General features: G+C 39.3%; 1 protein-coding gene across 2 annotated transcripts; it reads right to left on the bottom strand.

Moving 5' to 3' along the window:
• Positions 1 to 21: 21 nt before the first annotated feature.
• Positions 22 to 16,823, bottom strand: MRPL47 (mitochondrial ribosomal protein L47). 2 transcript variants are annotated; one of them, XM_010373847.2, is made up of 7 exons: positions 16,684 to 16,823; positions 14,819 to 14,964; positions 13,899 to 13,959; positions 10,837 to 10,933; positions 5,604 to 5,734; positions 4,121 to 4,216; positions 22 to 543 (listed from the first exon to the last, which is right to left on the bottom strand). In XM_010373847.2, the coding sequence occupies exons 1-7, from the start codon at positions 16,779 to 16,781 to the stop codon at positions 420 to 422; spliced, it is 753 nt and encodes a 250-aa protein (XP_010372149.1). In that variant the 5' UTR covers positions 16,782 to 16,823; the 3' UTR covers positions 22 to 419. The 2 variants fall into 2 exon arrangements, with proteins under 2 accessions (XP_010372149.1, XP_010372166.2); XM_010373864.2 differs by lacking the exon at positions 16,684 to 16,823 and adding an exon at positions 16,463 to 16,675.
• Between the last annotated feature and the right edge of the window lie 37 nt (positions 16,824 to 16,860).

Here is a 16,860-nt window from a genome sequence, read left to right as displayed (position 1 = left end):
GACTGAATGTATTTATCATTATTTTGAATCAGAGTACTCACTGTTTATTAACAGCAGTACCCACATCCTCTTCATATCCTATTAACAACAGAGGTAAAATTATTACTCAAATTCAATTATTGCCTTTGTTGTGGCAGTTACCATCACCTTCACCCTCTAAGATAAAAGGTGACATTTAAAGCCTGCTTAAATGTCAGAATTTATAAAGTGGGAATTTAATCCGAACTTTATACCTGATTTTTAGAAGTAAATTAGCTTCTACCAAATTAGCTAATTAGCATGCCATATTCACACTTAGAACAACTGATTAAAGTCACTTGACTAAAAACAGAATTTCTTTATAAACCACTTAACATATTTACTCTTGTACACAGACTATTCAAGAAAAACAAAATGGTGAATTTAAGAGTTCAGACATCTTAGAGAAGACTTGACTTCTGGGCTTCAGCAAGATGTGGAAACTTTTTTAGAAGAATTTTTGCTTTCTTTTTCTCTAAATTTTCCTTCCGTGCTTTGATGCGGGCTCGTTTCTCACGTTCCAGTCTAGAATAAAAAAAGCATAAAGCAATTTATACAAAAATATTTCCTTGTTATTCAATACTATCAAAATATGCATAAATCAATTACATCAAAGCTTCAAACATGCCAGTCTCTGTATTTGGTGTGTTATATATATTATTAAACTTGAATAGTAATCACTGTAAACCTACACAAGTCAACAGCATCTGAAACCCTATACCAACTATCCCTATTTCTTGACTAGAAAGAATGTCCAGATCTTACGAACCTGTAACAAACTGGGACTTAATAAGCATCATCTCTTAGCAGGGTTTTACTCTGTGTATAGGGGAAATGATAAGCTAGAGTGAGTACTACTTGAAAGTAGGGAATTCCCACAAGTCTCAGGATATATCTCATGATGTCAAAAATAAATTCTTAGGCTCTGGCTAGACTTACTATTCCTTAATGAGTTTGTTCCCACACATCAGTATCCTAGGGCATGACACATGTGCTGCATAAATTACAACATAAATTACTTGATCTGTAGGGTCAACTTGGGAGTTGTAAAAATTGAAAATGAAAAAAAAATCCTTGGATACCAAACCTCCATTTAAATTGATATCTTACAGGATATTGATCAATAGAAATAAGCTTATATAAAATACAGCAATAAAGAGATGTACTGCTGAAGTTACTACAAATGAGTTTTTTGGGGAAAAAAAGGCTGAATACAATATGCCAGTGCTGTGGGAGACGTCACAGAAAATTGGGTGAAGTAAAAAATATGCACATATATAGGAAAAGTATAAAGGCTAAAGTCAAAATGAGATTACCCATTCTATTCATCAGTCTTTGCTCCAACTAAATTTTGACCATTTACAAAAACAAAGACCCATCTGAAAGAATAAAGGTTTGCTATTCTTAAGAATATTAAGATGATGATGCTACATTCTGAAGGTGAGGCTAAAAAAGGTAGTTTCAAAAACAAAATCAGAATGTGTATAAAACCTGTAAAAGTGATACTGGGATTGATACATTCTCATACATTATTTTAAAAGTTATGGCCAGGTGCAGTGGCTCATGTCTGTAATTCCAACACTTTGGGAGGCTGAGGCGAGAGAATCACGAGATCAAGAGATCGCGACCATCCTGGCCAACAGGGTGAAACCCTGTCTCTACTAAGAATACAAAAATTAGCTGGGCGTGGTGGCATGCGTCCGTAGTCCCAGCTACTCAGGAGGCTGCGGCAGGAGAATCGCTAGAACCTGGGAGGCAGAGGTTGCAGTAAGCCGAGATCACACCACTGCACTCCAGCCTGGCAACAGAGCAAGACTCCATCTCAAAAAAAAAAAAAAAAGGGATTTATAACCACCCTGTATGACTAAGGGACAAAAGGATCAAACAGCACAACAGTGGGCTTGGAGCAATCTCAGACTCAGATTTCTTCAGTTGCTTAGCATCTCAACTAGGTCTTAATGTGAATAGCAAAGATTTAAAAGCTTTCGCCACCGAAGAAGCAACAGTGGAAAATGAGCAAGGAACATTTAGGAAACAAGGCAAGAGTTCTGACTTCGATGAAGGGTAGGTAGCTAAGACTTGTAGGAATGCTGGGAGGAAAAGAGTTTAAGATTTGATCCTATAGATAAGAAGCTGCTTTATGTTTCTGAACAGCCCTAATGTGATTTAAAAAAAAAAAAAAAGGTCTTGAGGAAAATTAGCCAGGAAGCAATACTTGATTGGACTGCAGTCAAGAAGATGTGCAGTAATTCAATTTGATAAAGACAGAGACTGCACTAGGGCAAAGATAATGGGAGAAGAAAAGACAGATCCTGGAGACATTCTGCAGCAAGAATTAAATCAAGGACTGATTAAATATATAGCAATGGTGATGAAAAAGACGACTGATGGTTTAGTGCCATGCAGACTGGATGTACTACACATGAAATAAGGAGAGGTAGCTGGTTCAGTAGGGATGATTAGTAATTTTAAATGTGATTCTAAAGTACACTAAACACTTTAAAGCCAAGCTTAAAGATACATTCCATTCCTGTTTAAATTGTTTTTAAAAGTCTGTTTTGGTATGAAAATCTTTCGTGGTGGGGGGCGGGAGAGAATCAGTTTTTGAGGAACTTGCTAAAAGTAGAATGTATTATTCAAGAGAGTTGTTAAAAGCTGTGGTTCTTGTGCTGCTACGATTTCCCTTTTAATTTTCCAGCTGCCTTCCCAGCCTTGAATTCTGATTTCTAGCACCTTTAGCCAGGAGCCCTTTAGTTCCTCTGCCCTCTCTCTGGAGCCACAGCAATGGGAGTTGAGTAGCACCCTTGGCCCAGGAAACCATAAACTTGCAATACTTTTCCCTTCTAATTGCAGTTGTGGGGATTAAACTCTATCCTCTGGGTTTGTCTCCTTTTGGATATGGCCCAAGTGTTTTAAAATAGCTCTTAAAAAAAAAAATTTAAGTTTGTATAGTTATCAGCGAGTGGTTCATGGGAACACGCACTCCTCTATCATAACAGAAGCCCTATGTTTTCCCTATTCAGTGATAAACCTAATGCAGGAAAAATGTGCTAAAGGAAATATTTGGAGATCAACATTCTGCAGGACAACATGAGTTTACATATAATACAACAGACTTCTCTTCCTAGCCCCATTTCTTTTCAACAGCCTTGCAATAACATGAACTCACACTGTATGCAACTGAATTATTTGGACCTTCATTTTAACATAAGAGTAGAAATTTTTCATTTACATATAGATACAAGAATAGAAAGGCAATAAAACTTTTCAAAGGATACATACTATAATGTTAACAGTGGCTATTTCTTTTTTTTTTTTTTTTTCTGTTTTTTGAGACTGAATCTCACTCTGTCACCCGGGCTGGAGTGCAGTGGTGCAATCTCAGCTCACTGCAACCTCCACCTCCTAGGTTCGATCAATTCTCATGCCTCAGCCTCCTAAGTAGCTGAGATTACAGGCGCATGCTACCACGGCTGGCTAATTTATGTATTTTTAGTAGAGACAGACTTTCATCACGTTGGCCAGGCTGGTCTCAAACTCCTGACCTCAACTGATCCGCCTGCCTTGGCCTCCCAAAGGGCTGGGATTACAGGTGTGAGCCACCGCGCTTGGCTGACTGTGGCTATTTCTGATAGGGAGCTTATATGTGACTTCAATTTTCTTTTTTACCTGACTTTCCTATTTTTTTTTCTTTTTTTGAGACGGAGTTTCACTCTGTCACCCAGGCTGGAGTGCAGTGGCACGATCTCTGCTCACTGCAAGCTCTGCCTCCCGGGTTCACACCATTCTCCTGCCTCAGCCTCCCAAGTAGCTGGGAGTACAGGTGTCTGCCATCATGCCCGGCTAATTTTTTGTATATTTAGTAGACACGGGGTTTCACTGTGTTAGCTGGGATGGTCTCGATCGCCTGACCTCGTGATCCACCCACCTAGGCTTCCCAAAATGCTGGGATTACAGGTGTAAGCCACCACGCCTGGCCTGACTTTTCTATTTTTAAAAATACTTACGTAATAACAGAAATTAAAATTTAAAGAAAGCTTAAGCTTTCTTTATGTCATCTGGTATAAAGATAATATGTTTTATTAAGGGTACTTGTGCTCACCTGAGAAAATGGTCCACATAAGGCATGGCAAAGAATCGTTTCCTATTGTATCTTTTATTTAGGTGCCAAGGTATAACCCACTGCTTGAACTTGTGCCTGCCAATAAAGCAAAAAGTAATTTGCCTTAAAGAAAACATTTAATACATTTTCACTTTCCTAATTTACCTCAAATGGGTTAGTCCAAATAAAAATTAGTAGAAAATAAAACAGATAAACGTTTTTAGTGAGATGTTTTGGCAATTTCTCTCTTTTCTGTGTTGGACTTAAACCCCATTGAAAGAACCTACCAAATGAGTTATGAGTTAAGTGGTATAATGTCAAGAGTACAGGGAAGGTCTCTAACCAAAAGGCCTTCCCCGTTCTGCCTACATTCAAAAGTCTAATGATGCTTCATCTTGGTTGTTCAGCCCAAAGGTAAATAAACCTCCTTCTGAGAGGAAGTTTATTTACCTTTGGGTTGAAGAGCCTTCCCACTGAACGAGGTTTATTTACACCAGGTCTTCTCAGTTACTTAACACCTCAGCATGAATGCTGAATATCAGATCCTTTCCCAAACGCCGACAAGACTCTGGGATATGAATGTAGAAGAAACAAGGAGGTATAAAAAATAAACTATTTATCTCTCTCTTTTTTTTTTTAATAAACTATTTCATAACTTGTCCTAGGGTTTATCCTGATGGCAATGGGAGCAAACTGAAACTGGTTCATGTGACATTCCCTGAGACTTAAAAAAAATAGTTCCAGGTTCTCAATGGGCAAAGAGGGCAGGTGTGTGTCCTGAAGTTAGCTTCATGGATTTTTTTTTTTTTTTTTTTTTTGAGACGGAGTCTCGCTCTGTCGCCCGGGCTGGAGTGCAGTGGCCGGATCTCAGCTCACTGGCAAGCTCTGCCTCCCGGGTTTACGCCATTCTCCTGCCTCAGCCTCAGGAGTAGCTGGGACTACAGGCGCCCGCCACCTCGCCCGGCTAGTTTTTTGTATTTTTTAGTAGAGACGGGGTTTCACTGTGTTAGCCAGGATGGTCTCGATCTCCTGACCTTGTGATCCGCCCGTCTCGGCCTCCCAAAGTGCTGGGATTACAGGCTTGAGCCACCGCGCCCGGCCAGCTTCATGGATTTTATACCTTCTGAAGTGATACGTGTGCATGTACATTCTTCTGAGGAAACGATCCATAACTTTCATCAAAGTCTCAAAAGGCCTTGTGATTCATATAAGACTACGAACCACTACAATAAAGACTTATAGGTAACTGAATCATGGGAATGGGATGTCTGGGCTCGTTTTACCAGATAAAGCTACCTTCATTCATATCCCCCTTCATTAAAGTGCAAAGGAGTGTGGGGCCTCTTCTTTAATTAGACATATCACTAATATATCTCATATGGTGCAAGTTTTTTTTTTTTTTTTTTTTTTAAAGATATTGGACAGGGGAATGAGGCATGGATTTCCATTCTCATCTTAGAAGAGCCACAGTGTAACTACCTACCAGATGATTCTTCCAAAGATGTCTCTTCTCCAAGCACCAGGTCTAGCTCTTTCTTGACCAGTCTGAAGAAGCCTTAGGGCATCTTCTCTTTCCTGGACAACTTTATCTAATGCATCCATGGAATCTACTACCTGAAAAGAGAATAGAAAGATACAATTTCAACAATCACCTACTACAAAATTCCAAAAAAGAGAATGTATAAACACTGTGCTACAGAAAACTTACGATGAATATTTATGCCAAAGAATCACTCTGTTAAGTATTTCCTAAAAATCTTTTTGGCCCAAGTATGTCTACATGGGTGTCTAGATTACCACTTTCTATATATTTTTAAAAGTTTATAGTTTTATTTAACTACAAATCTATTTCCACATATTAGTTCTGTTTGGAGTGAGATACACTTATATAGATTCTTTTTGGAGACCCAATTTGATTCATGTTATTTCAAAACTCAATGAGCTAATAAGAAGTGACAACAATTTGCTATTTTTATTATATTAAAAAAGACATGTTCTGGTCTCAACTAATCACTGTGTCCCTGACATGCAGACACAGATATTGCGGCCTGCTTGGTAGCTGTTGCTACTACAAGGAAAGGAATAGCAGTCCATCCAGATAAGAATCTCCAAAGATTTATCAAGATGCAAGATGATACTATTAAACTTCTATTTATTTTTACCTCTTTAAGATTTCTATTGTTTTACACTGTATACATTGGCAGAGTTATATATATGTATTTTTTTTTTTTTTTTTTGAGACAGAGTCTTGCTCTGTCAATCAGGCTGGAGTGCAGTGGCATGATCTCGGCTCACTGCAACCTCCACCTTCCAGGTTCAAGTGATTCTCCCACCTCAGCCTCCTGAGCAGCTGGGATTACAGGCACCCGCCACCAAGCCCGGCTAATTTTTTGTATTTTTAGTAGAGACGGGGTTTCACCATATTGGCCAGGCTGGTCTAGAACTCCTGGCCCCAGGTGACCTGCCCACCTTGGCCTCCCAAAGTGCTGGGATTACAGGCATGAGCCACCATACCCGGCCTTATATTTGTTTACACATAAATATTCATATATTGGGGATTGTCATGTGAGATGGGCCAAACTTTTTCATAGTTCTAAATACATACTGAGAGCCATTTTATGTGTTATGTATGTCCCTTAAGCATCACAAGAGATATCAAATACTGCATAAGCACATTTGTTTCTCGTAAGAATCCTCAAAAAAACCACAGATTATAATCTCCCAGGTAGCTATGAGATCTGAAAAAGATGTGAAAGCCACAAATTTAGATAAATTATTTCATAATCTGTTTCATTTTTGTTTTTTGAGACAGGGTCTAGCTCTGTCACCCGGGCTGGAGTGCAGTGGCACGATCTTGGCTTACTGCAACCTCTGCCTCCCAGGCTCAAGCAATCCTCCCACCTCAGCCTCCCAAGTAGCTGGGACTATAGGCATGTACTATCGCACCCGAATGATTTTTGTATGTTTTGGTAGAGACAGGGTTTTGCCATGTAGCCCAGGCTGGTCTCAAACTCCCTGGCTCAAGTGATCTGTTTGCCTTGGCCTCCCCAAGTGCTGGGATTACAGACATGAGCCATCGCACCCGGCCTGTAACCTGCTCAGTTCACACTCAGCACTTCTGCTATCCTCAACTTCACTAAATGCCTTACAGTAGCTGAATTCACATGCCTTCCTCTTAACTATTTTATTTTCTACAAAATCCCTGAAAAAGAAAAGATGACTAAGACAAATTCTATTTTGAAGACCAGCAAACTCAGGAGAGTAAAGGGACCACACTGATAAGGGCTTTATATAAAACTCGCTAATCTTTAGAAATTTTTAGTAAATCTGGTTGTTGACTAACTACATTAAAGAGTTTGCCAAGGCCGGGCGCGGTGGCTCAAGCCTGTAATCCCAGCACTTTGGGAGGCCGAGACGGGTGGATCGCGAGGTCAGGAGATCGAGACCAACCTAGCTAACACGGCGAAACCCCGTCTCTACTAAAAAATACAAAAAACTAGCCGGGCGAGTTGGCGGGCGCCTGTAGTCCCAGCTACTTGGGAGGCTGAGGCAGGAGAATGGCGTAAACCCGGGAGGCGGAGCTTGCAGTGAGCTGAGATCCGGCCACTGCACTCCAACCCGGGTGACAGAGCGAGACTCCGTCTCAAAAACAAAACAAAAAAAAAAAAAAAAAAAAAAGAGTTTGCCTAAGCAAGGGTAAGACTTGAGGTTTCCAGCTGAAATCCAGTATTAGCTCACAAAGATAGAAAGTAAATGGCTACCAAGTCCACAGAATTAACATTTAGAAGTTCATGCCAAGAAATGTGAAGGAAAATCTACAGTATTATTTAGATATACCTTACTGTAAACAAGTCAACCTCAAAGAGCCATCTTTTCTGTAAGTTCTCAGTGCCAAAAGCGTCAGTTGAGAGAATATAAAATTAATAGGACTGTGTTCCAGGGTAAGAGTATACACTTCTCTTTACAGCCAAGAATTAATATTACAGAGTAGCCCTTGAAACACATTTTTTAAAAAGAGACAAAAATATACACTTGCAAAATTATAATCAATCTTTTATCATGTGCCTTGTTTCTTTATTTCAAACACAGGGAAGTAACATAACATCATTTATTTGTGTGATAAATAGGTACTAATACTCTGAAGAGAAGCACATATAGTGAGGGTCTTTTATCTCAGATGGATAGTTAATACTTTAGTTACAATCATAGCTATTGTGCCAGAATTATACAATTTCTCCCTTAACTTTTATATTATTCTGTAAGTAAAATTTGTCTGTAATATGCTTGAACTGGGTATCAACTCAGATCAGCCCAGTGATAAGAATTATATCCCAGTTATAATTCTTCTTTTCTGTTTTCCTTAAAACAGTTCCAAATCTTTGGTTTCTATCTTATATCGAGAAATTTTTTTACATTTTTGCTTAATAAAGTTTCCTAGTAGCATGTCACAAAACACTGGAAACACCAGATATATCTGAAGTTTGAAAAAATTACGGTCACTTTCAGCTTCTCTGGAGTAAACTTTTATTATTTTGGGTTCTACTGATTGAGAAAGTGCAGTACATATGACCTACTGGGCTGAAGATCACCTCTGAAATATATATTTAAAGCAGATAATCCACTGTTGAAGTTCAAAAGTTCTATAACAGCACCATTATAACAAAAGCTTTTTCATCAAATAATGTGTTCTTTATAAAGCATCCTTGTCAATGCACTTTCAGTTTTTTATTTATTGAGATAGGGTCTTGCTCGGTTACCGAAGCTAGAGCTTGGTGGCGCAATCGGGGCTCACTGCAGCCTCAACCTCCCAGGCCCTATACTTTTAAAAAAGTTCAATGTCAGGAAACACAACGAAAGATTAAAGGAGATAGTCTCCAGATTAGACTAAAGAGACACATGAAAATTCATGATGCAGAATTTTCTTTTGCCATAAAGGACACTTGGGATAACTGATAAACTCTGAATAAGATCTGTAGATTACAGCTAATAGAATTGTATCAATGTTAATTTCCTGATTTTGAAAATTACATAGTGGTTATATATGGAAATATCCTGGTTTTTATGAAGTTTTTATAGATAAAGGGATGTCATGTGTACAACTTACTCTCAAACATTTGAGAAAAAACAGTGTGTATGGAGGAGTGATGGATGAATAGAAGGATAAGGTAAATGCAGTAAAACAGAGGAATCGGGGTAAAGGGTATATGAGATCATTCCTTCTACTATTCTTGTAATTTTTCTGTAGTCTAATATTATGTCAAAATAAAGATAAAAGAAAAAAATGTTATATAACTCAACTTTCACTACATCAGAATAACCTTCTCCATAATTAGGGTAAATCAATGAGGTTTCATTTTTTTCCTCTTTGATTTTCTCCAGGTATTGTTGTCCTTCCATCTTAAAGGCAGTGTGGTAACAATGGCTGCGACTGGTGTGAGGAAAGGAAACTAAAGTAGCCAAGGTTAGGTAGTAGCACTAATGCTATTATAAAAACTGAGTTCTGTTCTCACTACTTACTATGCTACAGAAAAAATCAATAAAGGGTTGATCTTGAAAGCAATCGAGTAAAAACATAAATCTAAATAAAAACATAAGTCTTTGGCTGGGCACGATGGCTCATACCTGTAATCCCAGCACTTTGGGAGGCCGAGACAGGCAGATCACGAGGTTAGGAGTTCAAGACCAGCCTGGCCAACATGGTGAAACCTCGCCTCTACTAAAAATACAAAAAATCAGCTAGTCGTGGTGGTGTGTGCCTGGCGTCTCAGCTACTTGGGAGGCTGAGGCAGGAGAATCGCTTGAACATGGGAGGCGGAAGTTGCAGCGAGCCGAAATTGCGCTATTGCACTCCAGCCTGGGCAACAAGAGCGAAACTCTGTCTCAAAAAAAAAAAGTAACCAACCTTTCACAACATTGTAAATCTATTAAACACTACTGACTATTACACTTAAAAATGGTCAAGATAGTAAATTTTATGTTATGTGACTTTTACCACAGTATTTTAAAAAGCAGTAAAAAACTGATCTAGTTATTAATGAAATGGTTAAACCAGAACTAGGAATGTAACGTGGTATAGCTACTTAGAAAACAGTTTGGCAGTTTCTTAAAATGCTAAACATAGATTTACCATATAAGCCAGCAATTTTACTCCTAGGTATCTACTCAAATAAAAACAGTTGTCCACATTTATGTTAGAAGTTGCAGGTAGGTTTGGGAGGCCGAGGTGAGTAGATCACTTGAGGTCAAGAGTTTGAGACCAGCCTGGCAACATAGTGAAACCCCATTTATACCCAAAATACAAAAATTGGCTTGGCATGGTGGTACGTGCCTGTAATCCCAACAACTTGGGAGGCTGAGGCAAGAGAATCCCTTGATCCTGGGAGGTGGAGGTTGCAGTGAGCTAAGATACTACTGCACTCCAGCATGGGTGACAGAGTGAGACCCTCCTGCCCCCCGCACACCCCCCCCCCCCCCCCGCCAAAAAAAAAAAACCTTGCAGGTAGAAATGAGGAATGACTGCAGATGAGTATCAGATTTCTTTTAGGGGGGATGGAAAGATTTCCAAATGAGTTATGATGGTTGCACTACTCACATTTACTAAAACTCAAACAAATAAGAAAAAAAAATCTATTTGACAACAAATACAAGAACCACATAGCTAAACTCCTTTTAGCTGTAATCGTGTATACCAGTCTCCAGCCTCCCCCCATCCTTACCTTATCTAACCGCTCTGGACTTGGCATTGGCAATCTCTGCCGCTTGGCCTCCTGCTCTAGGGTTAAAAGCATGTTTCTTTCTTTCAGTAAGACATACCTATACAAAAGAACACAAACCTTGTGATGCTATTCTGTGGTTATGTTAATAAAGTTGTGATTTCTGACATCAAAATTAATGATCTGTACTTGAAAGTCACTTAGGGGCGAGGTGCTGTGGCTCACACCTGTAATCTCAGCACTTTGGGAAGTTGAGGTGGGAGGACTGCTTGACCTCAGGAGTTCAAGACTAGCCTGGGCAACACAGCAAGACCCCATCTCTACAAAAAATAAAAAATATACTTAGCCGGGCATGGTGGCACACACCTGTAGCCCCAGCTGTTTGGGAGACTGAGACAGGAAGATTGCTTGAGCCTGGGAATTCGAGGCTACAGTGGGCTAAGATCGCACTACTATACTCCAGCCTGAGGATAAAGTGAGATCTTGTCTCAAAAAAAAAATAAAGTCATACTAGAAATCTCAATATATAGAATATGATTACAAAGAATAATCCTATATACATAACTATCTTTGCTTATCCATTTGTTCAATAAACTTTCCATCTGCCACATGTATTAAGTGCAAAGATAGTTACAAAGAGGCATAAAATATAGTCCTTACATTCTGAGTGGAGAGTAGAGAAGGCAGATGGAAGATAAATAACATTAGTTGAGTATCTATTATATGCCAGACAATGCGTTAACCATTTTATATACACTAATTTCATCTAGTTTTCACAACCACCTTCTGAGGTTGGCATTATTTCCACTTACTAAACAAAGAAGCTAAGGCTGAGAGAAGAAAGGTATTCTGGGTCATACAGGTCATTCAAGATTCAAATCCCTGATCTCTGTGTACAAAATCCATTCTATTTTAACTCCACCATGCTGCTTCTGAAACTGTAATGTATGTGGGATAATAAGTGGGACAGGCAATAAGTACCAGAAGAATTAAGTGGGGGAGATGAGAAACATCTCTTCTAGCTAAGATGACCAGGGAAAGATTCATAGAGGAGATGTAGTTTATCATAGAAGGGAGAGCACAGCAAACATAATCAAAGGTACTGAAGCAGCAGAGCTAAAGTGAAGACAGATTTTCTGAATGCATCTATTTGAGAATAAGAGTTAGGGCCGAGTACAGCGGCTCACACCTGTAATCCCAGCACTTTCAGAGGCTGAGGTGGGTGGATCGCTTGAAGTCAGGAGTTCGAGACCAGCCTGGCCAACATGGTGAAACCCCGTGTCTACTAAAATACAAAAATTAGCTGGGTGTGGTGGTGCGCGCCTATAATCCCAGCTACTCAGGAGGCTGAGGCAGGAGAACCTGGAAGGCAGACGTTGCAGTGGGCTGAGATCACGCCACTGCACTCCAATCTGGGCGACAAAGTGAGACTTTGTCTCAAAAAAACAAAAACAAAAACAAAAAAGAGAAATGGCAAAACTTTGGTTGGTTGCAGCCACGATGAATGTTGAAATAGCCTCAACTATCCTTTCACCAATAACCCACGGTAACTAATAGTGCTTTAAAACAACTTACTTTTCTATAATGAATAAACATAGTATCAGTAGTTTTTATAAACACCTTACAATTCTTTAATTTGTCAAGAAAGATAAACAATGCTTTACACCAAGGGAAAAAACATAAATGCTGGCCAGGCACGGTGGCTCATGTCTGTATATAATCCCAGCACTTTGGGAGGCCAAGGGAGGCGGATCACTTGAGGCCAGGAATTCAAGACCAGCCTAGCCAACATGGTGAAACCCCATCTCTACTAAAAATACAAAAATTTAGCTGGGCATGGCAGCATGAGCCTGTAATCCCAGCTACTTCAGAGGCTGAGGCACGAGAATTGCTTGAACCTTGGAGGTGGAGGTTGCAGTGAGCCAAGATCACGCCACTGCACTCCAGCCTGGGTGACAGAGCGAGACTGTGTCTCAAAAAAAGAAAATAAAAAAAAGTAAATGTCTACTAGAGTCCTTAGGCAGATAACAATTATGAAGGAAGTAGACACAGTGAAAGAACTACAGGGTGCCTAAGAAGTGGTGTGTCCCTCCTCCATCTAGAAGGGGCAGTTGCTCCACAGACCAGCCAAGTTGTTGCCATGTAGGAATGCAGGGCCAGTGTTGCCAAATCACAGGTCTCATTACTCAAGAGTCGACAGAAATAATATTTTCTGTGTGAAACTTCCCAATTTAAAAAACAATTACGGTCCAAAAAAAACATATCTTTGGGCTACATATAGTACATTAAAAATGCAATCCTGTCTTAAATCCTCTCAACCCTCTCTAATTCATCAGAGCCTGCCAGAAAAATCTACCTATATTCCCAATTAAATGCACCCTCCAACATGCCCTTCCAAAGCAAATACGCTAAAGATTACAGATCATGAAAACGTAATAAAAAGGAGAGAATTCTAAATATAACCAACGGCTGGGTACAGTGGCTCATGCCTGTAATCCCAGGATGTTGGGAGGCTGAGGTGGGAAGATCACTTGAGCTCCAGTGAGACCAGCCTGGGCAACATAGGGAAACTCCCTCACCACAAAATGCAAAAAAATTAGCTGGTTGTGGTGATGCATACTTGTGCTCCCAGGTACTCAGGAGGCTGAGGTGGGGGATCGCTTGAGCCCAGGAGGTCAAGGCTGCAGTAAGCCATGACTGCAACACTGCACTCCAGCCTGGGCAACAGAGCGAGACCTTGTCTCAAATTAAAAAACAAAAGCAACCAACTGTTCCCCATTTCATTTTATTAATTGACTGAAATTGCTAGTATAAAAGTGTTAGTAGGACCAATGTAAATCACAGTAAAATTTCTGAATTCCCGACCACTTGAGAACTGTGACATTTGTCATAATCTAACCTCTGTCATATAAAATCTTTCATGATCTTAAATATCAGATTTATCATCCATAGTACTACAAAACAAATCACTTTACTCAATTTCCTATATCAGATTTAGCTTTTACCTCATTGTTACACTGTAACTGCTTCAAACGTCTAGATATTAATTTACTTACTATACTTACCAAAGTTTGTGTAAATCTTCATTACTTTTGTTCCTTAGTTGCTGACAGGTCCATGCTGCTCCTATTAAAATAATACATAATATGAAATAATATTTCTAGCCATGTGCCCTTTGGCAAATTATTTAAGCTCTCTAAACCTGTCTAAACCTGTTTCCTTATCTGTAAACTACATGATAGCTTTTTTATAGTATATAACATAATGTGTCATTAGAGATAAATTAGGTAACATATGAAAATAACATTAACATGACTGGCAATAGCATTCAAAAAATGTTAGCATTAGTACAGAATGTATTTTCACACTCTAATGACAAAATACTTTATGTCATTATAAGTTAACTTTTTGGCCGAGGGCAGTGGCTCAAACCTGTATTCCCACCACTTTGGGAGGCCAAGATGGTGGGGATCACCTGAGGTCGGGAGTTCAAGACCAGCCTAACCAAGATGGCAAAACCCCATCTCTACTAAAAATACAAAATTAGCTGGGCGTGGTGGCACATGCCTGTAATCCCAGCTACTCAGGAGGCTGAGGCAGGAGAATCACTGGAATCCGAGAGGCAGAGGCTGCAGTGAGCCGAGGTTGTGTCACTGTACCCCAGACTGGGCAACAAGAGCAAAACTCCATCTCTAAATAAATAAATAAACTTCTAATTATCATTAAAAAATAAAATCTAAAATAAGCCCTACACCTTACTTTAGTTAATCATTTCAACCTATTCCTTTTCTAACCATCTTGCCAATCTGCCAAGGAACAATTAACTCTATTATTATATGGTTCTTTTAATTTTCTCTAGTAGACAGTCCCAAAGAAAACTGAAAAAGGAAACATCTAAATAATTCCTAAACTGGATAAATAATCCTAGAATGATGGGGGGAGGTTCCATAAACATATTTAATGTTGACAAATCCAAGTATCTCACCAGATTTTACTTTTTCTTGCCCCCAGTTTTTTGGGTCATCAAAAAATTCTTCTAGTCCTTTTCTTGACAATGTGGTATGAAGTAATCTATATTGGTGAAAGGATGTCACATTTGGTGTACTCTTAGGCAACAAACCAAGAAAAAACCTGCAATTGAACACATATAAACAAGTAAAGTTTTATAATATTTGGATTTTATAAGCAGCAAACATTATCATAATAAATATAATCATTTTGTCATCTATAATGTTTTAAAAAGCTACTCAGGGTTTCTGCCCAAGAATAAATTTTTTTTTTTCTTATTTAGAGACTTGGTCTCACTATGCTGTCCAGGCTGGTCTCAAACTCCTGGACTCAAGTGATCTTCCTACCTTGGCCTCCCAAAGTGCTGGGATTACAAGCATGAGCCACCATGCTTGGTCACAATAAATTTTGAAAATGCTTTAGAAAGTATTTTTAATATTGCATTATAGAAGCTGCTACCTTATAATTTCAGAGGTAACATATTTACACAATTATCTTTTAAGGTAATATTTTTGGGTCCTTCTTACATTGCTAATGGGTGCAAGCACAGGTAAAAAGTGCAGTCAATTTTGCAACATGTGGGCTGGGCACAGTGGCTCACACCTGTTATCCCAGAAATTTGGGAGGCCGAGGTGGGAGGATCACTTTGAGTCCAGGAGCTCAAGACCAGCCTGGGCAAGATGGCAAAACCTCGTCTTTTAATAAAAATACAAAAATTAGCCAGGAGTGGTGGCACGTGTCTTATAGTTACAACTACTCGGGAGGTTGAGGTGGGAGGACGGTTTGAGCCTGGGAGACAGAGGTTTCAGTGAGCTGAGATCACACCATTGCACTCCAGCCTGGGCGACAGAGTCAGTCCCTGTCTCAAAAAACAAAAACAAAAAACCCCACAATTCTGCAACATGTATCAGGAGCCTCAAATATTTCGTCCTTTAACTCAGTAATTCTACATCTAGAAATTTCAACTGAAGAAATTATCATAGATGGGAATTTGTAAATTAAGATGTTTATTAAAGCACTATATAGGATATCAAGTTTTTAATTATGTAAATGTGCAGCTGAGAATGGTTCAAAAATTATTGTGCATCTGGATAAATTATTATGCAGTAATTCAAAATTCCTGTTTTTAAAAAATAGTTAATGACCTGAGATGATCTGAAACTAAATAATGAAGTTTATCACAAGTGTTGTATCCCTACCAAAAATATTTAGCCTAAATCTAATCATGAGGAAACAATCAGAAAAATCCAAAAGAAGACAGATTCTTAAAAAGCTAATCTCATCAAAATGTCAACAACATTAAGACAGAGAAAAAAAGACATTGTTCCGGATTAGAGACTAAAGAGTCAGGGCAACCAATGTAATAAATGATCCTTCACTGGATCCAGAACCAAAAAAAAAAAAAAAAAATTAAAGAAGTTACTAAGTTACCGGTTACTTTCATTGTAACACATTCTGTAAATACAAACACCTCTTCTTTTTTAATCCATCCAAACTTGACAGACTTGAGTATCATAACAAAAACATCTTAGGTAAAGTTTTTCCCACCTCACCCAGCCCAACAGGATGCTTCTGTACTTATAGGTTTATTTACTTGAACAAATTCTGGACATCTACAAACCCCATATACTGTCTTGTCCGCAGCGGGCAGCAACAAAATGAGGAAGAAATAGAAATGTCGGAGGTGGGCGACTTCTCCAAGGTCATTCACTCCTCACCAAAGTGGGCTCCGGCTCTGCCATCCAGGCGGCCTTTCCATTCTTGAACTGTTCTCGGCATCTCGGCAACCAAAGAAGATCCAAAGTTGGAGGGGTGGGCAAACCTACTTTACACATCACTTACCCTGTGCAGGCAGGGACCTGAGGAGTTATTAACGACCTGGAAGCTTTCAGGGCAGCTGAGACTCTCCTACAAAGAAGGGCCAAACCTGCCGCAGCCATGTTTTCGCATAACTAGGGAAACCGCGTTTCCGCCAACGATGGCGTCACTTCCGGCGTCTCAAGCCGGCCGTGAAGGTAA

This window comes from Rhinopithecus roxellana, chromosome 1 (assembly GCF_007565055.1).
Source record: "Rhinopithecus roxellana isolate Shanxi Qingling chromosome 1, ASM756505v1, whole genome shotgun sequence".
Taxonomy (NCBI): domain Eukaryota; kingdom Metazoa; phylum Chordata; class Mammalia; order Primates; family Cercopithecidae; genus Rhinopithecus; species Rhinopithecus roxellana.
This window is presented reverse-complemented; position numbering and strand designations above follow the sequence as displayed.